Source organism: Microcaecilia unicolor, chromosome 2 (assembly GCF_901765095.1).
Source record: "Microcaecilia unicolor chromosome 2, aMicUni1.1, whole genome shotgun sequence".
NCBI classification, from domain to species: domain Eukaryota; kingdom Metazoa; phylum Chordata; class Amphibia; order Gymnophiona; family Siphonopidae; genus Microcaecilia; species Microcaecilia unicolor.
In genome coordinates, this window is record NC_044032.1 from 158,336,814 (window position 1) to 158,363,386 (window position 26,573).

At 43.2% G+C, this 26,573-nt stretch overlaps 1 protein-coding gene across 6 annotated transcripts in view; it reads right to left on the reverse strand.

Moving 5' to 3' along the window:
- Positions 1 to 23,681, reverse strand: part of GIN1 (gypsy retrotransposon integrase 1) — an 80,045-nt gene extending 56,364 nt beyond the window's left edge. Inside the window, exons 1-4 of one of the 6 annotated variants that reach the window (XM_030193427.1) lie at positions 23,613 to 23,667; positions 20,976 to 21,161; positions 12,703 to 12,850; positions 2,247 to 2,440 (exon numbers count right to left, since the gene is read on the reverse strand). In XM_030193427.1, the coding sequence (XP_030049287.1) occupies positions 2,247 to 2,440; positions 12,703 to 12,850; positions 20,976 to 20,981 (348 nt within the window). In that variant the 5' untranslated portion in view covers positions 20,982 to 21,161; positions 23,613 to 23,667. Of the gene's footprint in view, positions 1 to 2,246; positions 2,441 to 12,702; positions 12,851 to 20,975; positions 21,162 to 21,241; positions 21,301 to 23,308; positions 23,538 to 23,612 lie in introns of those variants that run through there. The other 5 variants (XM_030193426.1, XM_030193431.1, XM_030193429.1 and 2 more) reach the window with 5 other exon arrangements.
- Between the last annotated feature and the right edge of the window lie 2,892 nt (positions 23,682 to 26,573).

The following is a 26,573-nucleotide window of genomic DNA, read 5'->3' on the forward strand; positions in this document are numbered from 1 at the left end:
GATCAGAAACTGTTCAGTCTGACATGTATGCAAAAATAGGGGAAACCAGAAGGGAGGCAAAAACTTTCACATCACTGTATTTAATGACAATGAAATACAGAAGATGATATGCAGACCATGAGAAAAGGAAAAGGAAAAAGAAAAGCAGCACATAGAGCCACTGTAGGGGCAATGACACTAAAGCTTGGGAAACACAGTGCTTACCATTCATCTGGCTGAAAAATGATAGTGTAGGCACTGCAGAGACCTACTTATCTCATCTGCAGCTAAATGGTTGGAAAGACTTTGCATCATGGCAGTTTGTGTCAATGGCGCTGTAGCAGGCTCAGTCCCATCTCTCAGAGAGGTGATAGCCAGCAGCAGAGAATTATAGAATTATGCTGGCACTGACAAGCAGCAAAGAATTATTGGGCAGGTGGCATAAAGGAGATAGCTGGGGTGGCAGCATTGGTAAGCAGGTGGGACAAGTAAGAAATGGTGGTTGATAGTGGCAATGGAAGGCGAGATATACGGTGACAAAATGCTTGTGTTTTTTGCATTTCTTTTCTCTACCTCAAATTCCTAGAAAGGAAGCAGCTGCAGGGATCACGGACAACTGCTGTAAACTCAAACTGCTGCTCTCACTGGGAAATGGGTGATCAAGCAAGCTGTGTTCAGTGGCTGTACAGATGGGACATGCAACAGCTCTTCTGTCCCCTCACATTGCAGCAACAGCATTTGAAAAAAAAAATTGGCCCATTCTATTAAAACAACCACAATGCAATCAACACCACCAAGTAACAGCAACTGTTGAATGGCCATTACCGGGAATTACAGCTAGTATCTTATTTTTTAATGTCATACTGGGCAATTTACCCACTATTCTTAAAAGAGTTCCTCCATAAACCATACTTCTTTAATTCTCTAACCCCACTCTTCAGATAACTCCTCCAGCTGGTCAGGTTTCAACGATTTTCACAATTAACATTCATTGCATATTCATGTGGCATTGAGGGACTCCATAAAAATGTAAGTGAAAAAAAAAATACTTAGAAAACTTGAGTGATAGACCACATTTTTAGTGGCCAGGGGAAAAAAAAAAAAGATTCTTACATAATCTTTTATTTATTTTTTGCTATTTAGCTCTGTTTTGATCTCTGTTCCCCCAACCGACCCCCTTTCTCTACAGCAGGGCATCCACTCAGGCTCTTCTTGAATCAGAGAGTGGCAGACAAAAAAAATGTAAGATAGCCATACAAGCTGTTGCTGAAGATCTGTTGGCAATATTTTTTGAAAAACACTTTTGGATTTTCATTTGAAAGGCAGGGCATAGTCAATTACAGCTATCCTGTCTCAATCAAAATTCAATATGTAATGCATGTTTAAAGATGCCTCAGGGGCTGTGGTTGTCCACCCTTGACTTAAAGCATCATTAAGAATAAGCAATGCTACACAATATTCTGCTTAATGTAATTTTTCAAGTCAATATTTATACATAGCATCATTATCTTCATCAGCAACTTGCCTAATGGTTAATGCAGTGGGCCGAGAACCAGGGAAACCAGGTTTGATTCCCACTGCAATGGCTCGTGATCCTGAGTAAGTCACTTAGCCCTCCATTGCCCCAGGTACGAAAAAAAGCTTGTGAGCCCGCTAGGAACAGAGAAAGTACATGTATATAATATGTGAACTGCCTTAGTTGTGCCATAGAAAGGCATATATCAAGTGCATGAAAAACTTTAAGCAAGCTTTAATCAGTCCAGAGCACACTTACATCAACGACAACAAGCATTCTTGGTCATAGTTTGTGTCACTGATCATTAAAAGAAAACCTAGCCATCTTCATAAACTATTGTGAAAAGTTATGGCTTAACAAACTAGCAGCACAACCACAGCTTTTAATCTGGTAGCTAACTGTTACAGATCTCTGAACACAAATACCTACCTAAGAACATAAGAGTAGCCATACTGGGTCACACCAATGGTCCATCTAGCCCAGTATCCTGTTTTTCAAACAGTGGCCAAGCCAGGTCACAAGTACCTGGCAGAAACCCAAATTATGGCATCACTCCATACTACAAATCCCAGGGCAAGCAGTTGCTTCCCATCTCTGTCTCAATAGCAGACATGGAAAGCAACTGCTTTTCCTTTAAGAACATATAATCTCAATATAAAAGGCTGGGCTTTTAAAAAGGGAAGGTAGTATCTTCTGACAAGTCATACATCCACTATAAGGATTAAAGAGATTGCATAGCTATGAACCATACCCATTCCTTGACGTCATTTGTAACAGATGTCCAATAGAAACTGGACTCCACCAGTGTAAGTGTTCTTGATATGCCATGATGCACTCCTGTTTCATTTTCATGACACTTGGCTAGCACTTTCTTCTTTTCCTCTTCTGTAACAATTACCAAGCGCATCTGCTTCCTGTCTTTCCCCACATAAAAAAGCTTTTTCTCTAGGAAAAGAAAAAAAGGAAGTAAATTATATACTGACACCTTCAGTTTTCCATTAACTTTAGTTTGCTGTGAAAGAATGAGCAGAAGTGAATCGATTTTTTACTCTTTCAAAAAGTACAAAGACTAGAGGACATTCAATAAAGTTACATGGAATACTTTAAAAACAAATAGAAGGAAATATTTTTTTCACGCAATAAGTAGTTAAGCTCTGGAACTTATTGCCAGAGGATGTGATAACAGTGGTTAGTGTGTATGGGTTTAAGAAATGTTTAGACAAGTACCTGGAGGAAAAGTCCATAGTCTATTATTGAGACAGACATGGGGAAGCCAATGCTTACCCTGGGACTTGTAGCATAGAATCTTGCTAATATTTGGGTTTCTGCCAGTTATTTGTGACCTGGATTGGCCACTATTGGAAACAGGATACAGGGCTAGATGGGCAATTGGTCTGACCCAGTATAGCTGTTCTTATATAAGTGACACCCTTGAACTCTGAAGGATAGTTATATGCATAAATTACTAAAATAACACATTTTTTTGTGTTTCTATATCATTTTACACCAAGAAATTCTGAATAGAAAGGAAGCAAATGAGACAAAAACAGTCAGAAAAGGTCTATGTGGACATGTACACAAAACAATTTTGAATTAAAGAAGTTGCCCCTCCACATAGCTCACAAAAAGAGAGGGAGAAGGCTACAGATGAAAAATGGAGAGAAAAAAAAATGTCACAGAAAAATGTACAAAACACACCTAAATAAGAGACAGCACAAGACTCATTTACCTTTTTAAAGTCTCTGAAACACTTCAGTTGAAGAGGATCAAAGAAAAACATTTAACATTGGACATAAATAACATATTTATTGAGAGAAACTGCCACAGGAGGTCTTGGCACCCATTTTGAGATTGGAATTGGCATGGGCAGGAGAAACTACACTGCCTCCATTATATGCAAATCTCTTTCATGCATATTCATTGTGGATATCCTGAAAACCTCACTGGCAAAGGGTACTCTAGGACTGGACTTGTGGGGGGAAACACTGCACTTGACCACCAGGGCTTCAATGGTAGGCCTAGAGAGGGCGACCAAAGAGTGATCACAGGGGCAGGGGTGGAGAGTTTCGGTTTTAGCCAAACTGACGCATAGTTGAGTCAAAATTTCAGGCCAGTTTTGGCACTGAAGATGAAAGTGTAATTCAGTCGGCCTCTACTATGTTTAAAAGAACAAATAATCAAATTAAGGGGCCCTGTGCACTAAACAGTTAGCTTATAAATTAGCATGCAGTAACTATTTGGGCATGTTACTGCACTTGTATGACAGCTCATGTTACTTAAGCAGCACCGAGGTGGATCACCCAACATGACTAAGCATGTGGCCCATATAAAGGTGATTGTGTCCTGTTTGTCTGTCCTAATTAGATTGTAAGCTCTGTCGAGCAGGGATTGTCTCTTCATGTTCAAGTGTACAGCGCTGCGCACGTCTAGTAGCGCTATAGAAATGATAAGTAGTAGTAGTAGTAGTAGATATTGAAGAAACCTATTAGCTCCAAGAGATATAAACTCCAAGTGCTGATGCATACCAAGAAACCTATTCCATTGTTCCTGTGTTACTTTATGTAAGTCTGGGAAAACAGACTGACTGACCTGAACATGTATACCCTGGAGGAAAGGAGGAACAGGGGTGATATGATACAGACATTCAAATATTTGAAAGGTATTAATCTGCAAACAAACCTTTTCCGGAGATGGGAAGGCGGTAGAACGAGAGGGCATGAAATGAGATTGAAGGGGGACAGACTCAAGAAGAATGTCAGGAAGTATTTTTTCACGGAGAGGGTGGTGGATGCTTGGAATGCCCTCCCGCGGGAGGTGGTGGAGATGAAAACGGTAACGGAATTCAAACATGCGTGGGATAAACATAAAGGAATCCTGTGCAGAAGGAAGGGATCCTCAGGAGCTTAGCCTAGAATGGGTGAAAGAGCTGGTGGTTGGGAGGTGGGACTAGTGCTGGGCAGACTTATACGGTCTGTGCCGGGGCTGGTGGTTGGCCGGCGGGGATAGTGCTAGGCAGGCTTATACGGTCTGTGCCAGAGCCGGTGGCGGGAGGCAGGGATAGTGCTGGGCAGACTTATACGGTCTGTGCCAGAGCTGGTGGTCGGGAGGCGGGGTTGGTGGTTGGGAGGCGGGACTAGTGCTGGGCAGACTTATACGGTCTGTGCCGGGGCTGGTGGTTGGGCGGCGGGGATAGTGCTAGGCAGGCTTATACGGTCTGTGCCAGAGCCGGTGGCGGGAGGCAGGGATAGTGCTGGGCAGACTTATACGGTCTGTGCCAGAGCTGGTGGTTGGGAGGCGGGGTTGGTGGTTGGGAGGCAGGGATAGGGCTGGCCAGACTTGTACAGTCTGTGCACTGAAGAGGACAGTACAAATAAAAAAGTAGCACATATGAATTTATCTTCTTGGACAGACTGGATGGACCGTGCAGGTCTTTTTCTGCCATCTTCTACTATGTTACTATGAAAAGTAATCGCTCATATCCAAGTACTGTTGAAAAACAAACTCCTTCTGCACTGTTCATTCCAAACTATGTCCAGTCCAGATAGAGACCCACTAACCCTCTTAATTATAATAAAGCTTGGTCAATGGTGAGATAACCTCATTAGAAATCTTCAGAACATCCACAAGATATTTTTTATAGGTCTCTAATGAAGCTAACTTCAACCATCTTAGGAAAATTAAGGAATTATAAGTTCAAATGTGAGGAGTCACGTGATGCGCTGAGAGGGTGAGACGTGTGTCTCTGCTCTCCAAGGCCCAACCGCCCGTTATTTGCAGAAAAACCTCGAATAAGATCACTGCCACTGCAGCAAAGTTAGCGACCTGATATCGACAGCTCAAGAGCATATGGATAAGTTCATTAGATGCCGGCCAAAACGATGCCTGCAAGAGGGGTGAAAAGAGAGAAAGAAAAGACGCGAGCGGTAGCGCGGACCAGGCCCCGCCACATGGTGGCTCGGTCTTCACCGCAGAACAACTCTTACAACTGACGGAGGCAGTAGCACAAGCGCTGGAGCCACACTTGGAGAAGATATCAGGTCAGATCGCGAATTTTGAAACTTTGCTGTCGGAGACCACGCAGAGGACGGGAGAATTAGAGCGCAGAGTGTCCGAACTGGAAGATGCCAGCACCCCAGCCCAGCAAACCTTGAAACAGCTGACATCCACAGTAGACACTCTAAACCAAAACTAGATGACTTGGAAAACCGATCTAGGCGCAGCAACTTGCGCAATCGGATTACCTGAATCGGTGAGCGACTCGGTGTTGGCAACAGTGGTGGAAAAGTAGCTGGCAAAAGAATTTGCGTTGTCGGATCATGCAGGGGCGCTGTGTCTGGAGCGGGTACACCGCGTGAGCCAAGTTCAAGATGGCCGCCAGGCTCCACTCGCGGTGATCCTGAAGGTGCACAACTACTTGCACAAAATGGAAATCTTGCGGGGATACCGCTTAAAACGTGAGGAAACCAGGTACGATGGACAGCTCATTAGAATCTTCCAGGACTATTCTGTCTCCCTGCAAGAACGGAGGAAGAAATTCACACCGCTCTGTCGCCGCCTGCATGACCTTCAGATTAAATTTATGCTTATATACCCAGCGGTATTGAAAATCCGATATGAAGGTCAGTGGAGATCATTTGATTCAGAAGGCTCGACAAAAGAGTATATAACTGGCCTGGAGAATCAGCTGAAAGAGCAGAGAGACAGCAGGATGGACCCACTCTCTGGTGGCACAGGAGAAGATACAGAGAAAAGTCAGCTGAAAGTGGTACTGCTACTGCATTTTTCAATCACTGACTGTGGTGAGGTTATCATTGCAATGCATTACGAAGAAGGGGCGGGGGGCCTCGTGCAGATTAGGGGCTCTTAATGCTATACAAGGGGAGGTTATTTAGGACAGTGGGGTTAAGAATAAGGGCTACAGGAGTTAGGGGGAGACGGGAGGGATGGAAGGGGGAGGGGGAGCACTAGGCGAGCTAAAAATGCACAGACTTATCACAGGGTCATAGGTACAGAGATAGGGTATGGACATGAGAAGGCAAGGAGGGTTGCAATCATGCTGAGGTTTCTCTGGGGCGAGGCTTCTCTGGAGAAGATTTTACAAAGTACGGTCACAAGGAACACAGAACAAAGACTAGCTCCCGGATAGATAAAATGCGCCTGGTCTCCTGGAACGTATGTGGTATAACTTCCCCAATCAAAAGAACAAAAGTTCTGTCGGCCCTAAAACGTCATGTGTCGGCCCTAAAACGTCATGGGACCAGTATAGCCTGTCTGCAAGAGACAAGGCTTTCCCAAGAGGAACATGAGAAATTAAAGCGTCACTGGGTGGGGGACGTGTTTTACTCTCCAGCCACCGGCAGACAAGGCAGTGTAGCGATTTTGATCCACAAGGCATTATTGTGCAAATCAAAGATGGTGTTTAAAGATGGAGAAGGGAGATACGTAGGGATACAGCTAAATCTTCAGGGGAGAGACCTGCTGCTTCTATCTGTTTATGCCCCTAATACACCAGATAAACGATTTTATGCTCAGAAGTACCCGGCTCTCCCCGTAGTACTAGCAGGAGATATGAATCAAGTAATGGATCCTGAACTCAACAGATCCAGGCAATCAGATAAGACCTCAGAACCAGGCATAACACCCCTGGAGCTTTTCTGCCGGGGGGTGGGGGCGCAGGATTACTAGACCCATGGAGAATATTACATGGGGAGGAACGGGACTACACACACACTTCTAGGGCACACCATACCCAGTCACGCTTAAACTACATCTTCATGTCCCAAGACCTGATTCAGTGGGTGACAGATGCTACAATTGGCCCAGAGGAAATCTCATCCGGGTAGACGTGGAAGTAGCCACACATTTCTGACAAACTCTGGGGTGGAGGTTCCCATCATATCTGTTCACCTCCCCTGAACTGCAAGAATATTTACAAAAGAAATGGGAGGAGTTTCTAGACTTTAACCAGGAGCATTTAGAAGATTCAGTGCTCTTTTGGTCGACAGCTAAAGCAGTGTTAAGGGGAGACATAATAGCATATATATGTAAGCGAAATCGGCAACTGGTACAAGGAATAGTAAAACTAGAACGAAAACTAAAGGCGGCAAAGAGGACATATGTTAGATCTCCCACGCAGGTACACTACGACGACTAGAGTGGCATTGAACACCCTACTACATGAGCGAACAATCAGATCCCTAATTATACAGGAAATAGCACGATTAGTGAAAGGCACTCGGAGAACACACTTCATTGCTGCAATTCACAAGAAACCAGGGGTGACCACAAACAGATTAGAGGAGATTGCAGAAACTTTTCAGATACATTTCACAAACCTATATAAAGGGGAACAGGAGGAAGAAGGGGTGCGGGACTCTATAAAGAACTACTTGCAAAAGGCAGGACTAAGCAAAATTCCCACAGAGAAACTGGTGGCTCTGGGTAGACTGGTAGAGAGACAGGACCTGCAAAAAGCCATTAGTGTGCTGAAGCTATACTCAGCGCCAGGACTGGATGGATACTCCAGGGAATTTTATAAGATGCTGAAGCTTCAAATCCTTGGGCCGTTAACAGATTACCTTAACACTGTGGTAGAGCAGGGGCACTTTCCCTTGCATGCTAACACAGCACTAATTAGCTTAATACCTAAAAAAGGGAAAGACCCACTACAACCTAGTTCCTATAGACCAATTTCGTTGATAAACGTGGAAGTAAAACTTTTGTCCCAGATTTTGGCTGATAGACTGGCTCCTCTGTTGCCACACCTGGTGAGGGAGGAACAAGCAGGTTTTGTTCGGGGACGCCAATCAGTACTTAATGTGCACAAAATAATTTTAACTATGATGGGGGAGCCGGGTGCGGAACCACAGGTGTTGATAGTGAGCCTAGATGCGGAACGGGCTTTTGATCAGGTGCTATAGCCCTTTCTGTTTGAAACATTGCGCTGGATTGGATTAAATGGGTGGTACTTACAAGCAGTAGAGGTTTTATATTTTGAACCACGAGCTATGGTACTAGTCAATGGGGTCAGATCAGAGGGGTTCGATATCCAGAAAGGCACGCGTCAGGGGTGCCCACTTTCCTCACTGCTGTTTCTGTTGACTTTGGAGCCATTGCTAGGGGTAATCAGAACTCAAGACAACATCAGAGGCATACGGTTGCAAGGGGAAGAAATCAAGGTGTTGGCATACGCAGATGACCTGCTAATGCTATTGAGGGAACCCCAGGCGTCCCTAGAGAACCTCCTCCAGGTGATACAAGACTACGGCAGATTCTCCGTTTTTAGGCTGAATCTGTCTAAGTCGCTGGCACTGCCGTTGGGAGATGGGGTGCGGCGGAGTTGGAAAGGGCAGTTTCCCTTACAATGGGCAGAACAGATTATCTGGGGGTAAATGTCCCATATGATGTGGAGAGGATATACGAGAGGAACGTGACCCCACTGTTGGCTGAGACCAGGCACACTTTACAGATTTGGGATGCCTGTCTTCTCTCTCTGTCGGGCCGTATTGGCCTGGTTAATATGATAATAGTCCCCAGGTGGCTTTACCTGTTTCAGATGCTGCCGTTATATTTACGACAGAGAAAGGATCCTAGCCAGGTTAACTCAGAAGTTTCTCTGGAGGGGAAGAGACCAAGACTTCCCTTAGACATAATACAGAAGCCAAAGACGCATGGAGGGATGGGTTTGCTGAATATTCGCTATCTCACGGTGGCGTGCTCCATGCGACACATACGAGACTGGCTGACGGGGCAGCAGTGTTTCTCAGCGACCCAGCTGGAGGCAGCTCTTTCTTCTGGGGTACATTTGGGTTGGAGGTTACATGCATCTGGAAGAGGGCTCGAGCCAAAACTAGGGAATAACCCTCTGATAGCCTCGGCGAGAGCGGCATGGCGATGGCTTTGTAAAAGGCATCATTTTGAGTGGACAGCTACACCCTTTTTACCGGTGCAAAACAACCCAGACTTCCCAGCAGGCTCGTCCTCCGCAGCATTTGCTCATTGGTGGTGGCTGAGGATTCATTATCTGTATCAATTAGTATCTGAGGAGGGGAAGACTCGCCCCTTTTTGGAGCTGCAACAAGGGCTTCACATCACTATGCATATCTACAACTACAACATTACATGTCAGCCTTGGGCTGGACTAACCTTAGCGAGGATGTGCAAAACACTCTAAACACTGCATTGACATTGGGATCACAGAATACGGTGACTTTAAGATTTCACCACAGATTTCTACAGGACTCTACAGAAGACATAGATTTCAGAGGAAGAGCGCAGATCTGGACTAAGGATCTGGAGGTGGAAGTGACAGAAGAGGTGCTGCGAAGTGTTTTGATCTCTGCCTAGCGCACCTCTGTTTTCACTCGCATTTGGGAAATACTACTAATATAAATCACTTCTATAGCGCTACCAGTTGTATGCAGAGCTTTACAATTGAACATGAAGAAAGACAGTCCCTGCTCAAAAGAGCTTACAATCTAAATCAGGACAAACAGACAGGATCAATAAGGATAAGGGAAGGACAGACACAATACAAATTCGCACTCCATCTGCACATCTCCCCAAAGAGAGCATGTAAACCACGGTTTGGCAGTTCAGGTGCATGCCCCAGATGTAGAAAGCCCAATGCTACTCTCGGACACATGTTCTGGCTTTGTCCACGCATTCTACATTTTTGGGCCCAAATGATAGCAGAAATACAAAGTTACTGGGGCTGCACTATACAGAAGCAGCCACTGATGCTCTTTGATGTATACAAACACAAGAGACCCATTAGACCTTTTCTGCAGAGGGCGACATTAGTGGGAAAAAAGTCATCCTACTTAACTAGAAGAACAGATGCCACCTTCCATCGGAGTGTGGAGGACACATATGATCGAACTGCTAAAACTGGAGAGGTGTGAGATTAAGAATCTATCATCAAGCAAGGGTCGTCTGCAACAGATCTGGGAACTTTTTTGGGACACTTTGCAACCCGCAGCTCGAAGCAGAATTCTAAACTAGACAGTACATTTTGCATCTGTGATCTGGACGCCTGTGCTGATGGGAAGGGGGGGGGGGATTTGGGGGGGGGGGGAGTTTAGAGGTTGGGGTGGAGAGGGGGGGAGAGTAGCACGGAGGTTTTTACAGTTGTTTGTACCGCAATTTGCAATCCATTGATTGATATTCACTTAGGAAAAGGGATTCATGGTGAAAGCAAATGACGGAATCTTCATCATTTTGCTTCTGAACGCATAAGAAGCAATTTCTGGTCACATTCTGTGAAATCCCCAAAAGGTTTGAATCCTGCCTTCTTAGCATAGAAGATTATGTGGCACTTTGATGTACCAGCATTTTTCCCAATTGAACAGGGAGCCAAGGATTCTTCATTTTTCTTGTCTTCTGACATCTATAATTAAATGGTACAACAGATGATAAACACACTTTTTAAAAGATTTTATTAAGCTGGAATATTCACCTGAGATGGCACGACCAAACTGATAACAGTGCACAATAAACGACTGGACAATCAACGAATAAAATACGAATGAATAAATAATTATATCAATACTTTTAAGTGACTATTAAGACTCAATTGCCTAGAAATGAAGAAAAATTAGCGCATCAAGCGTATTAAATATAACATACTTTGACCTGAGTAAATGGCTACTTAATGGTGGCATTGCAAAACAAAAACATATCAGTGTTGTAGAGCACAATTTTCTCTTTCAGATGATACTGTTCACAAGCTGATTCAGGCAGACTCTTTTTTAATAATTGGCTTTGAACTTTGGTACATTTTACCATTTGCGCTGACAGTGCCAAATTTGAAGAGATCCTGCAGGGCGGTTATAGATGCTGGTTAGTTGCAACTCTGGTAGTATTATGTCCAGCACAAGCATAAAGCTTGTTCAAAATTTCAAGTCCGTATCTTTGTTTGCATGGAAGTTGTTGCGGTCTGAATATTGGTCCAAATATGTTCCGATGAGCCGCGACCAATTTTGATGGCACACTTTGAGTCAACTTGTTTGACTGGATTTTGCATCCATAATGTTAAAATGTATTTCATCGGAATTAGCATCAAAAACTGTACAGGATTTGAATTTTTTAGCCATTCTTATAAATGTGTTTGGATTTTATTAGACCCCAAAAATGGCATTTTGGTAAATGTTGCTCGCTCATGGACTGACAACCTTTCAGAAAAGGGGGTCTAGATCTGCAACTATTGCAGTTAGATACCTCAAATTTTGGGAAACTTCATTTAACACCTGACTCGCACAACAGATAAAATTTGAACAAAATTGGAGAGCATTATGGTAGGAACTTTTTTTAATTTTAGACCACTTGGCATGGAATGGCCCAGTTTACAATTTAAATTAATGATAAGGGGAAAAAGAGGATATAAAATCACCACAAGGGTATGAATGGGTAACTAGGTACACAGCAAATGCACAGAAGAACAAAAGCCCTTGCACTTACAGAGATGTGTGACATATCATTCACAGATGTGAATCTGTGACATACCATTTTATGAAATCCTAACTTATTTTTAATAGATAATAGTGCCAAACTATTTAAGGTACAGGAAACTGTTTCATTGCAATTTGACAGCACACAGAATGGCTCACTATTTGTTGATGTAAGAAAAAGAGTTAACTCTATTCCAACACATTTGTGCATCAACTTTTAAGAACATAATAATATACATACTGGGTCAGACCAATGGTCCATCTAGCCCAGCATCCTGCTTCCAACAGTGGCCAATCCATGTGAAAAGTACCTGGCAGAAACCATAACCCCCCCCCGTTTATTAAGTTGTGCTTAGTAAGCAGGGGGGAAAATGTTTTAAGGATTGAGTTAATGGGTATTTTAAATCCTCAAAATTTTAAACAGAAACCCAGAAAAACTGATCTGACCATATTACTGGGCTCCAGATACAGTCAAAGATTAACCTTGAGATAGGATGAATAACAAAATTAAGCATATAAACTTTTTTATCAGTAGATACAATATTTTTAAAGGTAAAATGTAAAAGCATTAAGATTTTCAAATGCAACATTCAGACTCCTTTCAAGTGACACAGCTTCTTCAAAACTTATTATTAATATCTACTAAAAGGAAGTTAACGAAGGAAATACTTTCAAATATTTTGATAAAAAACAGACAAAAAAAACCTGTCACATTTTAGTTACTCATAACAAACAAGTTTAGCCTAAGAGCATTATTACCTTTAAAAACAAATTTTTTTGCTGCTCTCCGTATGCCACTTCTCTCACTTGTTAGGGTAGAAGGATGGTATTCGCCTGTTCGCTTGTAATAAGCAATCTGCGTCAGGTGTAGCCCACCATTCTTTCCATTGCGTACCATTCTTAGCCTCTAAGCAGCAAGACAAGCATTTTGGTTTAAAGATTGACATACAAGCAGATATTATGTTAGTTACTGATAAATCTGCATGGCCTCTTTGTAGCTGTCAATTTGGCATATATTGAAGTACTGGAAACAGGGCTGTAGCCCTTTATAAATTAACACCAACTGCAGGTTTTCATGGCAAGAATTATATATTTTATAGTCACCTTATTTTCTAACTCCTCTTACCTGTCTATATGATCCATCTTTGCTTATACCCTACACTGTCAATTAAAATGTTCTTTTACATATTGTGTTGACATTAGTATACTATGCCATACTTTGTATTATTTGAATATTTTTACTGCTGCAATTGTCTATTGCTCATATTTGATTTATTCTTACTGTACACCGCATTGATTGAATTCCTTCAAAAAAGTGGTAAATAAATCCTAATAAATAAAAGATATATAAAATTCACCAGTATATACATTCATTTTATCCTCCTTTATCCCCCCAATTCAACCCCCCCTCCCCACACACACAGTCCCCCTCATCCTAGTAGCCAACTGAAAGCTCCCATTGAAGCTCCAATCCTTCCTGCACACAAAGCTCACCCCTGTCGAGAAGTCCCACCCCTCCACCAGCAAATCCATGCCTTCCCAGAGGTCTATCCTTCCAGAAACGTATGAACTCTGTCATACAGGACAAAATGTTCCCTGGTCAGTTAGTATTTCTCATATCAAAGCAGAAGGAAGAATGGGGATATATACATTTCTCCTTCCTCACTGAAAGGAGGAAAAAACAGTATAGTAACATGAAATATAAAAACAGCAACTTGTACAACAACCTAAACAGAGATATAGACCAAGAAGAGTATGATACAAGAGAGTGAGGGCAGGTTTCTGGATTCATCTGCTGCGATTAAAGGAAAGAAAATTATCAAGTAAAACAATTTTTACTTCCTTGTCATCAGTAACAGTAAATCCAGAAACTTATGGGATATAACAAAGCAGATCTCAAACAGGGCAAGAATCAAACACACCCACGGAGAGGGAACGAGAAATAGGACTGGATATACCGCCTCTGTTATTTGCAACTACATTCAAAGCTATTTACACAGTATATACAGCTACTTATTTGTACCTGGGGCAATGGAGGGTTAGGTGACTTGCCCAGAGTCACAAAGAGCAGCAGTGGGAATTGAACCCAGTTCCCCAGGATCAAAGTCCACTGCACTAACCACTAGGCTACTTCTCCACTCCAATGCCCCAAAGGATACTAATGACCGAGCCGAAATACTCAAGCAATAATGCTTGGAAAAAGGTATGTAAAGAAGACTATGTAGCTGATCATCAGATTTCTTCCAGAGAATAAGCATAAGACTCTTCCCAAGATGTTGAAAGAGCTTGGGTAGAATAAGGTCAGAGAAAGGCCGGAGGTTGTTTCCAAGAAAGAATATAAGCTGAAGTGATAGACGCCTTAATCTGAGCAATAGCTGCCTTTGAGACCACATTTCCCCGATTCGGACCCACCAGCAGAATGAAAAGATGATCCAAGTAATGAAACTCACTGGTGACTTGAAGGTACTAGAGAAGCACTTGGTGGATGTCAAGAAAATACAGCAAATCAAACTAATTCCCATAGTCTTCTTTCCAAAAAGACAGATGAAATAATAGTTGGTTCATGTGAAAAGAAGTAACTACTTTAAGGAAAAAAGAAGGAACAGTGCAAATGGCTACCCCTATTTCTGAGATCTCTACAGGACAATGCTTGAAGTTCAGAAATCCTTCATGCATAAGTCACTGCCACAAGGCACGAAGACTTTAAAGTACAGTACTTCAAAGTAGCTTTTTTAAGGGGTTCATAAGGGGCTTTCTGCAGAGTCCTAAGTACTAAGTTAAGATTCTACCGAGGGCAAGGATTTGCTGCTAGAAATTCAAAAGCTGACCTCGGTAACATGCTAAGGCTGCTACTTGAACTCTAACCCCCCCCCCCCCGTTTACAAAGCCGCACTAGTGGCGGGCAGTGTGGTACTGCTGACACAGCCCATTCACTTTGAATGGGCTGTTGGCAATGCAAGTTATATGCAAGACCCTTCTTAAAGTCATCCTGTAAGAAAGCTAAAATTTGAGGTAAGGAAGAATGGAATGGAGATATAGCTCGTTCTGAATCCCAAGCTTCAAAAACTCTCCAAATCCAAGAACAAGACAAAGAGGTAGAGCGTTTTCTCGCTTGAAGCAAGGTAGTAATGACCTCCTCAGAGTAACCTTTCTTCCTCAGTTTTGACTGGAGGACGTAATGGGGCAATTTGACAAATTGAAGAGTAGCAAATCTTCTGGCCAGGATGGTATTCATCCCAGAGTACTGACAGAATTTAAAAATGAACTTGCGGAACTATTGTTAGTAATATGTCATTTATCTTTAAAATCGGACGTGGTACCGGAAGATTGGAGGGTAGCCAATGTAACGCCAATTTTTTAGAAAGGATCCAGAGGAGATTCAAGATGGCCGCTGCGGAAGCATGACTTACCTGTTAGCTCTCTGATTTTCTTGTTTTCAAGATGCCAAAGAGAAGGGACCATTCAGCCTCCACTGCTCCTCAGCGGCATATTCCTACATCGGGAGGAATCCAGGCATATCTTCAGAGAGAACCGGTTCTGACGCCGTCGGAGAGCATTCCATTGGTTCGCCCCGGAGTGGATGGAGACCCCGGAGCGTCCCCAGGATTAGAGCTTTCACTCAGCCCTGATGCAAGAGTTCCTCCCTCACAACCCTCGAGTAGTAGTACTCCACTGTTGTTGTCTAAGCTCCCGTTTCCCATGCTTGGTTCGGGTGAAGAAAGACGGGAGGCGTCACAAACAACCAAACTGGTTCAGGCAGTTGGAGAACAAAGAGCTCAGATGGAGCCTTTGGCAATCTCTGAGGAATCAAGAGAGAATGAAGCTGGGAATTTGGAGCAGATAATATCAGACGGAGATTCAGAGTTAATAACTACACAATTTCCTACTACATTGATAAACCTAAAGAAGTTACCCTGGACAGTTTATGGACTCTCATAGTGGATTTGGGGAAAGCAATCTGTCTCCAAATAAAAAAATTAACACAAGAATTAACTGGCTTAGAGCAGAAAACAAAAGTGACTGAACTTAAAGTAGAGACTTTAGAGCAACAAAATAAAGATTATGTTAAAGAGGTTCAAAAATTACAATCTTATCAAGAAAGTATGATTATAGATTTAGTATCTCAAAGGAGGAAAATGGAATTTCTTGAAAATTCAATAAGGAATAATAATCTCCGTTTCTTAAACTTTCCAAAACAATTGACCATTACTCCGAGAGCTATGTTAAAGAAATATTTGAAAGAAATACTTGGAATGGCTGAAGAGGTAATTCCACCGTTTTCTCAGATTTATTACTACTACTACTACTAGCATTTATATAGCGCTACCAGACGCACGCAGCGCTGAACACTTGACATAGACAGTCCCTGCTCAAAGAGCTTACAATCTAGGTAAAACAGACAGACAAGACATTATTTGCCTACAAGATTACAATCAAGAATTGAATGCTTCAGCTTTATTAGAATCGTTGGATAATGATCCGGTAATACCGTCTACACTGATTGCCACTGTAGCTCTAGTGCCAGATAAAAACTGGTTAATGACATTATTCTTTAAAAATAAAGGAAAAATATTTTTGGGACAGAGAATACAAGTATTTCCAGACATTTCCAAACAGACTCAAAGGAGATGACAACAATTTCATCTTATGAAACCACGGGTCCTTCAATTAGGAGCCACTTTTTTTTTTAAGATTTCCATATCAGTGTGTCGTTAAATATCAGTCGATCAAACATGTCTTCTTTGAACCTACCCAATTAACAGCTTTTTTAACATCTAAGAATATTGTGAAGGTTTAACATCTTTTCTCTTGATAAGTTAAAATTAAGAACCATACGGGAATGCATGCAAGCAAATTTCTTTAAAATTTGTAAGTAAAAGTATATTTTCCATTGTGTAACATCTTGAATCTTATATTAGTGGACTTGAGTAATATGGCGGATAGGATTTCTTAGTTTCTATTTTCCTTGTTTTCTTATCTTTTGGTTACGCCATTAACTTTACTTTTCTGTACAAGTTTTCAACTTGATTGTAATAAAAACTTATTTAAAAAAAAAAAGGTTCCATAGGAGATCTGGGAAATTATAGCCAGTGAGCCTGACTTCAGTGCCGGGCAAAATGGTACAGACTATTATAAAGAACAAAATTACACAGCATATTCAAAAGCATGGATTAATGAGACAAAGCCAACATGGATTTAGTGAAGGAAAATCTTGCCTCACCAATCTATTACATCTCTTTGAAGGGGTGAACAAACATGTAGATAAAGGTGAGCCGCTTGATATTGTGTATCTGGATTTTCAGAAGGCATTTGACAAAGTACCTCATGAAAGACTCCAGAGGAAACTGAAGAGTCATGGGATAGGAGGTAGTGTCCTATTGTGGATTAAAAACTGGTTAAAAGATAGAAAAACAGAGAGTAGGGTTAAATGGTCAGTATTCTGAATGGAGAAAAGTACTTAGTGGGGTTCCCCAGGGGTCTGTGCTGGGACTGCTGCTTTTTAACATATTTATAAATGACCTAGAGATGGGAGTAACTACTGAGGTCATTAAATTTGCTGACGACCCAAAGTTATTCAAAGTTGTTAAATTGCGAGAGGATTGTGAAAAATTACAAGAGGACCTTGACTGGGAAACTGGGCATCTAAATGGCAGATAACGTTTAATGTGAGCAAGTGCAAAGTGAGGAACCCGAATTATAGCTACGTAATGCAAGGTTCCACGTTAGGAGTCACCGACAAAGAAAGGGATCTAGGTGTCGTCCTTGATGATACATTGAAACCATCTGCACAGTGTGCTGCGGCAGCTAAGAAAGCAAATAGAACATTAGGTATTATTAGGAAAGGAATGAAAAACAAAAATGAGGACATTATAACGCCCTTGTTCGCTCCATGGTGCGACTGCACCTCGAATAGTGTTCAATTATGGTCACCGCATCTCAAAAAAGCTATAGTGGAATTAGAAAAGGTGCAGAAAAGGGCAACAAAAATGATAAAGGGGATGGGACAACTTCCCTATGAGGAAAAGCGGCTAGGGCTCTTCAGCTTAGAGAAAAGACAGCTGAGGGGAGATATGATAGAGGTCTATAAACAATGAGTGGATTGGAAAGGGTAAATGTGAATCGTCTGTTTACTCTTTCCAAAAATACTAAGACTAGGGGGCATTCAATTAAGCTACAAAAGTAGTAAATTTACAAAGAATCTGAGAAATTTTTCTTCACTCAGCATATAATTAAACTTTGGAATTCGTTGTCAGAGAATGTGGTAAAGGCGGTTAGCTTAGCGGGGTTTTAAAAATAAGTTTGGACAGCTTCCTAAAGGAAAAATCCATAGACCATTATTAAAATGGACTTGGGAAAAATCCACTGCTTATTTCTGAGATAAGCAGCATAAAATCTTTTGTACTTTTTTGGGACCTTGCCAGGTATTTGTGACCTGGATTGGTCACTGTTGGAAATGGGATGCTGGGCCTGATAGACATTTGGTCTGTCCCAGTGTGGCAATACTTATGTACTTATGACTTCTTAAGAGCCAAGCCGTAAAACTAAAGGGGGATGGATCCTCCATCTGGACTGAACCCTGCACAAGTATTCCGTGATGAAGAGAAGTTGAAACAGTTTGTCCATCAAGAGATGAACTAGATCTGCATACTAAGGCCTTCTTGACCAGTCTGGGGCTATGAGAATTACTAGGCCCTGATGAAGAATGATTCTGTGGAGCGTTCTGAGGGAAAGACAGAGAATACCTGTCTCTGGCCAGAGTTGGAGCATCTAATCCTCTCCCAACCGCACTTCTTCTGTTGAAGAATCTGGGTACTTTGGCGTTATTACGAGATGCCATGAGATCTAGAAGTGAGGTACCCCACATCTGTTTGATCAGACAGAAGACTTCGATTGACAGCTCCCATTCCCCTGGATCCAAGGAGTTCCTGCTCAGGTAGTTCACCTGTACATTCAACATTCCTACAATGTGTGTTGAAGACATTTTGAGCAAATTCTTTTCTGCCCACTGAATCAATAGTCGAGACTCTGTTGTTAATTGAGCACTTTGAGTGCTCCTTGTCTGTTTATGCAAGCTATTGTTGTGACACTGTCAGACAGAATTTGAACCAGTTTGTTTTTCAAAATGGGCTGAAAAGCCAACAGATCCTTTCGTACCATTCTGAGATCCAAATGATAGAGATTCTGTTCTGTTCCAGAGACCCCAAACGTTGTGATGGAGACAGCAAGTCCCCCAGCCTAAGCTGCCACTTATTACTACAACTAGCCAAGAAGGAGTAGCTAGAGAAGTTCCTTGGAGAAAATTGTTTGTTTGAAGCCACCAAGACATGCTACTCTTCGCTTAAGGAATCCAAATGAGGCAGAAATCATAATCCTGAGAAATGGGAGGCCACAGGATAACAGAGACTGCTGAAGAGGACGCATGTGAGCCCTGGCCTAGGGAACCACATCGATTGTCACTGCCATAGATCCCAGGACTTGTACATAATCCTATATTTGAGGATTTGTCGTTTGTAACATAAGGCACATCTGTTCGAACCTCATCCTTCTGTGATCGGCTAAAAATACTGTCCTCCACGTGTCGAATCAAAACTCACAAATATTCTAGAATTTGTGTGGGAATAAAATCTCTCTAGGGAAGACTGATTACTAGACCCAGCGACTGCAAGAGACGAATTACTCTGGTGGTGGTTTTATCACTTTCCTGGTTGATCAGAGCCTCCTCTCTTCAGCTGACTAGATAGAGATAAACTCTGGATTCTCTCTTGTCTTAGAAATGCCACCAACATGATTTTGGAGAAGGTTCTGGGAGCTGTAGCCTAGCCAAACGGCATTTCTCGGAACTGAAAGTGTTTCCAAGAACTAAAAAAACGAAGGAAGCACTGATGTGGAGGCCAGATAGGAATATGGAAGTAAGTCTCCTTGAGATGCAACAAAGTTAGGAACTCTCCTGGCCAAACAGCCAACATTACAGAGTACAAGGTTTCCATTCAGAAATGCATGACTCGAAGAAATTTGTTGACTTGCTTTAAGTTGAGAACTGGATGATAAGAGCCATTTTTATTTGGGACAATAAAACAAATGAACATAAGAACATAAGAGTAGCCATACTAGGTCAGACCAATAGTCCATCTAGCCCAGTATCCTGTTTCCAACAGTGGCCAAGCCAGGTCACAAATACCTGGCAGAAACCCAAATCGTGGCAACATTCCATGCTACCAATCCCAGGGCAAGTAGTTATATATGTCTCAATAGTAATAGCCCTGCTTTGTTCGTGGCTAGGGACTGGAAGCACTGCTCCTAACTCTTGTAAGGACTGAAGAGTGGAAAGTATGGCCTTTTTCTTGTGCAAGGTTTTGCACGGGACTCAAAGGAAAAAAAATTGTGATTTCAGAGGAACTGACAAAGAGTGGACTGGAACCCCCCATCATTGTGAGGAACGAGAAGTAGGAGAGGATCTAGAGGATTGGTTAGAGGATCGCTTGTCTGAACAAAAGGACTGTTTTGGCTGATATCTGGGTCTCTGAAACGAAATAGAGCAACCGGGTCATGCTACACATCTTATGATTAGAGGAAGACTGAGCGTGAGGTGAAAAAATATGGAGAACTTCCAGAGATTTAGTGATGAAGGAAGGTTAATTTCTCCCTATGAAATACATGAACAACTATAGGATCATCATTTAAAATCTCACCTTCTTCTAAAGCTTCAGGTAAAACAGAATGCAGAGAAGTCACAGAAATCTCCTCCCACCCTCCGAGTGGGTAGGAAATGGAGAAGATACAGAATCTCTCTCAGAAATAGTGTCTCAAGTGTCTCCTTTTTGAAAAAGAGTGTAACTGTAGAGGCTGAGAAGTATGCTGAGACTCAGGGACTTAGTGAGAATGCTTCATTAAATATGCCTGATGCAGAAAAATAATCTCCAGCGAGAAGGGTTCCTGAGAAGAAGTGTCAATCCCAGAAGTCAGAGCAGAACTTACTTCAGACTGTGACCCCAAAGTAGTAAGAGTTGGCTGTAAATTCAAAGATCACTCACCTGCATGAGCAGAAGCAGAGCGGGAAAGAGAAGCCTGAGGAGAGTGCGAAGATTCTCCTGTATGGGAATCCGATGTCCCTGCTACCACAGACACTGATTCTGACAGAGTTTGGGCTGAAAAACAGTCTGCACACTGTCCTGATGATGCTTTGTTTGCCCCATAGCAAAAGCAGCATTTTACAGCTTCTGTCAGCATGAAAAACAAAGTAAAAGTACAACCGTGAAGTGAAACCAGACAGATAATACAAATTTAAAGCTGTACTCACCCAAGTTGTGAATTTTACTTGGCTTGTCAGTTTCTCTGCTTAGGCTATGAAAGCCTGACTACAGGAGCAGTGCAGGAGTAACCCACTCCAATAAAAGCCACAGCAGCAGAATTTCTGCTTGCCCCCCTCCCCCCCCATTTTTTTATTCCTTGAGGCAGGAAAAGTGAGGAAGCAGTAGAAGGGGGTGGGGAAGGGACCTGGAACTGCCAGGTGTACCCCAAGAGTAGGCACCAAATCAGCCTAAATGCCCCCAAGCTCTACTGAACCAGGAAACCCAGAACAGAAGCAATTGCAGAAGATGAGACCAGGAGCTTGTGAAACGCTGCCCACCGCCTGCTGGAGACAGAAGCATTCCATCCTATATGACAGAGTTCAATTTGTAGTCCTCTATCACCACCTGCTCGTAGATAGATATAATCCACAAGTTTCCGGATTCACTTGCTGCTGCTGACAAATAAGATTTCAACAACAACTTAAACAGCTTCAACGCGCCCTCAGTCTGTAAATCCATTAGGGAGCGAATGCCGAAGTGTAGGTGCCAGGAAAAAAAAAAACTTCAGCACATGTCTTCCCAGCAGGGCAAAGATAATGCGGCACCTGAAAATCAGAAGATCTCAACACCTATGGCCGCACCAGTTCAGCATAAGAAGGGGGGAGATCTATCATACAAGGCTCTATACGTTACAGTGCACGCCACTTATGTGCACATTTGATAAGAGCATACTCTGCTTATCTGCATTACAGAGTGCCACTCCTGTTTTTGTATGATAGACTTAAATGAGAAATCACTTTGGTTAAGCACATGCACTGGTCTCGTTCACATACAAGCACTTGGTTGACACTCCGTTTATGTGCACAGTCAGGTCTTGCAGCTGCCCAGCCAAGCCCACCCACTGTCCTTTCATTGGTGTGTTTCCACCACTAATGTTCTATTAATTATTAAATGGAGCTACACTATCTTGACTACATTTATGTAAGATTAGTTAACTGATGTTTTTACAAAATTATTATCTACTGTCCTATTAACGCATGAATGGTATTATATGGCTATTAGTAGTAACGTGTGGTAACAGTTCTGAAAGGGTCACATTGGCTGATTTGGTGCCTACTCTAGGGGTACGTGAAACTTCAGTCCCGAGGCCTTGCACTTAGCGTGCACTGTACTAAAAATTTAAATTTTATACTTATGTATAGAGAGCCAATAAAAATACAAAATCAAACCTACATACTATCCCAAGTAAATGTATGGCAGTATTTTGCAATATTTGTAATTGTCTCAAATTAAACCCTGTCTTCCCTGCAAAAACTACAATCCCATAATCCAACCAGGATAACAACAACTTACTTAATAGGCTGCCTCAACAATGAAATACCTGACTGCCCTGAAATTTAAGCAGGATACAACAAAAAAATAAATCCCTTCTGCACCACTGCTCAAATCTGATCAATAAAAAGATGAAAATCAATTATAACCACTATATATTAAAAAAAAAATAAGAAGAACTAAAACTGGTATATCCAAATGTTTCAGGGTAACAACAAGGGGGACGATGAACATCCAGTAATCAAACACACCATATAGTCCTTGACATATTTAAGGCCAAGCTATGAGCAGTCAGACAATAAGACCAGCAACATACAATCCTGCAAGGACTTGAGGTCTAGGGAAGATGCTGAAAATTTGGCAACTAACCAACGGTCATCAGCAAATGCATAGCAACTTATCCCATGGCTCTGAATCATAAAAGGCTTAGAAATATATAAAGAAGAATCAGGGCCAAGGCCGAGCACTGAGACACCACACTTCACCTTCAATGTTTAGGTTACATTAATCCCAATCTTAACAGCAAAGATGCTATCTGTCAAAAATGATTCAACCCAAGCCAGTATCTTTCCATCAAGGCCTATCGAGCCCAAGCGAGAAAGCAAAAGATGATGGTCAACCGCTTCAAATGCCCATGCCAGATCAAGTAAAACAGCCAAAACACTCTCCACCCCACCCTCCACACCTCGTTAAGGCATTCCGTTAGGGTTGTCTCCGTACTATATAGCCCGTGGGTAGCATACCTGTAAAAAGGTGCGTCTGTTGCGTACACACGAGTACTGTCCAATTCGTTTTGGGAAAAAAATCGGGAGCCCCGATTCTGGATTTTCCCACCCGCTGTCACCTAAACCGCTGCCTTCCCACCCAATATCACCCAAGCTGCTGCTGCTTCCTTTTCTCCCGCTGTCACTGCTTCCCAACCTCTTTTCCTCCCGCTGTCAACCAAGCCACTGTTGCTTCCCTCCCTCTTTCCCTCACGCCGTCACCCAAGCCGCTGCAGCTGCGGAGGGAAACATAAGCAGCGAGGAAAAAAAAAGATAAAGTTACTACAGCAAGGCCGAAGGAGGTGTTTCTATTGGCTTAGGCAGGCTGCCGGCTTTGCTCCGGAACAGGAACTGACATCAGGGGGCGGGACCAGCAGCTGCGCCGCCAAGCAAGCAAGCAAGCCACCACACCACCCAGCCCACCAATGCGTGGAGTAAGGAGGTTGGAATTGGATCTTGGATGATAACAGGAGGCTTCCGAGACGGGCCGAGATGACAAATCTATGAGCTGCTGCATCCACGTTGTCGTTCTTCATTGTTGATAATATATATTTTTTAATCTCACCTACATTTTCAAATATGCCAGCCAGCTTGTGTAGCATATGGATGTACACAAAGGAATCATAATAACGGAAAGAGTAGTTACTTACCTTTAACAGGTGTTCTCCGAAGACAGCAGGCAATATATTCTCACATATGGGTGACATCACGTCGGCCCGGAGGACTTTCTACTAAAGTCTTCATCAAGATTGAAAAAAATGTCACTCGCCGCACGGGCGGATTTACTGCGCATGCGTGCGTCCCTTTTCCTGCCCGCCGCGAGGACACATTCCTCAGTTAAATTCAAAGAAATAGAGGAATACAACTGCAAAGGGGAGGTGGGAGGGTTGTGAGAATTTATTGCCTGCTGTCTTCGGAGAACACCTGTTACAGGTAAGTAACTACTCTTTCTCCGAAGACAAGCAGGCTAATATTCTCACATATGGGTATCCCTAGCCCCCAGACTCACTCAACATAACAAAGGGCAGTCAATTGGGCCTCGCAACGGCGAGGACATAACTGAAATTGACCTGAAACAAAACACAACTAACTGAGAGTGCAGCCTGGAACAGAATAAAATGGGCCTAGGGGAGTGGAGTTGGATTCTAAACCCCAAACAGACTCTGCAGCACCGACTGCCCAAACCGACTGTCGCATCGGCTATGTTTCTGAAGGCAGTAATGAGATGTGAATGTGTGGATTGAAGACCACGTCGCAGCTTTGCAAATCTCTTCTATGGTGGCTGGCTTTAGATGAGCCAGTGACGCAGCCATGGCTCTAACATTATGAGCCGTGACATGACCGTCCAAAGTCAGCCCAGCTTGGGCATAAGAGAAGGAAATGCAATCTGCTAGCCAATTAGAAATGGTGCGTTTTCTGACAGCAACTCCCCTCTTATTGGGATTAAAAGAAATAAACAACTGGGCGGACTGCCAACTCCACGTAACAGGCTAGTGCTCTTTTACAGTCCAAAGTGTGCAACTTGCTTTTGCCCGGGCTCATGTGAGGAGGGGGAAAAAATGTTGGCAAGACAATTGACTGGTTCAGATGGAACTCCGACACCACCTTCGGTAAAAACCTTGGGTGCGTGCGGAGAACTACCTTGTCATGATGAAAGACAAGGAAAGGTGCATGAACTACCAGGGCCTGAAGCTCACTGACCCTACGAGCTGAAGTAACCGCCACCAAGAAAATGACCTTTAAGGTCAAGTACTTCAGATGGCAGGAATCCAGTGGCTCGAAAGGAGTTGTCATCAGCTGGGTGAGAACGACGGTGAGATCCCATGGCACTGGAGGAGGTTTGACAGGGGGCTTTGTCAAAAACAAACCTCTCATGAAACGCATCACCAAAGGCTGTCCAGAGATAGGCAGACCGTCTACACGTGAATGATAAGCACTAATTGTGCTAAGATGAACCTTGACCGAGTTGGTTTTAAGACCGGACTCAGATAAGTGTAGAAGGTACTCAAGCAAGGTCTGTGCAGGACAAGAGAAAGAATCTAGGGCCTTGCTGTCACACCAGACGGCAAACCTCTTCCATTTAAAAGAATAACACCTATGTGTGGAATCTTTCCTGGAAGCAAACAGGACTCTGGAGACACCCTCAGGGAGACCAAAAGAGGCAACCTCTATGCTCGCAACATCCAGGCCGTGAGAGCCAGAGACCGGAGGTTGGGATGCAGAAGCGCCCCCTCGTTCTGGGTAATGAGGGTCGGGAAACAAATCCAATCTCCATGGCTCTTCTGAAGAAAGTTCCAGAAGAAGGGGGAACCAAATCTGACGGGGCCAAAAGGGCGCTATCAGAATCATGGTTCCCTGGTCTTGCTTGAGTTTCAGTAAAGTCTTCCCCACTAAGGGGATGGGAGGGTACGCATACAGGAGTCCTGTCCCCCAATAAAGGAGGAAGGCATCCGATGCTAGTCTGCCGTGGGCCTGAAGTCTGGAACAGAATTGAGGAACCTTGTGAGTGTTCTGGGAAGCAAAAAGATCTATCGATGGAGTGCCCCAGAGTCGAAAAATCTTTTTGGCAATAGTCATGTTCAAGGACCACTCGTGAGGCTGCATAATCCTGCTCAACCTGTCGGCCAGACTGTTGTTTACACCGGCTAGATAAGTGGCTTGGAGAAACATCCCGTGATGGCAGGCCCATAGCCACATCTGCACGGCCTCCTGACACAGAGGGTGAGATCCGGTACCCCCTTGCTTGTTTGTGTAATACATTGCAACCTGATTGTCTGTCTGAATGAGAACAATTTTGTTGGATAGCCGATCTCTGAAAGCCTTTAGAGAGTTCCAGATCGCTCTCAATTCCAGAGGCGAGCCCAAAGGGTAGCACACAGTACTGGAAGTGACGTGTGCCCAGCTGAAATCGCAGATACTGTCTGTGAGCTGGCAGTATCGGGATGTGTGTGTAGGCGTCCTTCAAGTCCAGAGAGCATAGCCAATCGTTTTCCTGAATCATGGGTAGAAGGGTGCCCAGGGAAAGCATCCTGAACTTTTCTCGGACCAGATATTTGTTCAGGGCTCTTAGGTCTAGGATAGGACGCATCCCCCCTGTTTTCTTTTCCACAAGGAAGTACCTGGAATAGAATCCCAGCCCTTCTTGCCCTGGTGGAACGGGCTGACCGCATTGGCGCTGAGAAGGGCGGAGAGTTCCTCTGCAAGTACCTGCTTGTGGTAGGAGCTGAAAGACTGAGCTCCTGGT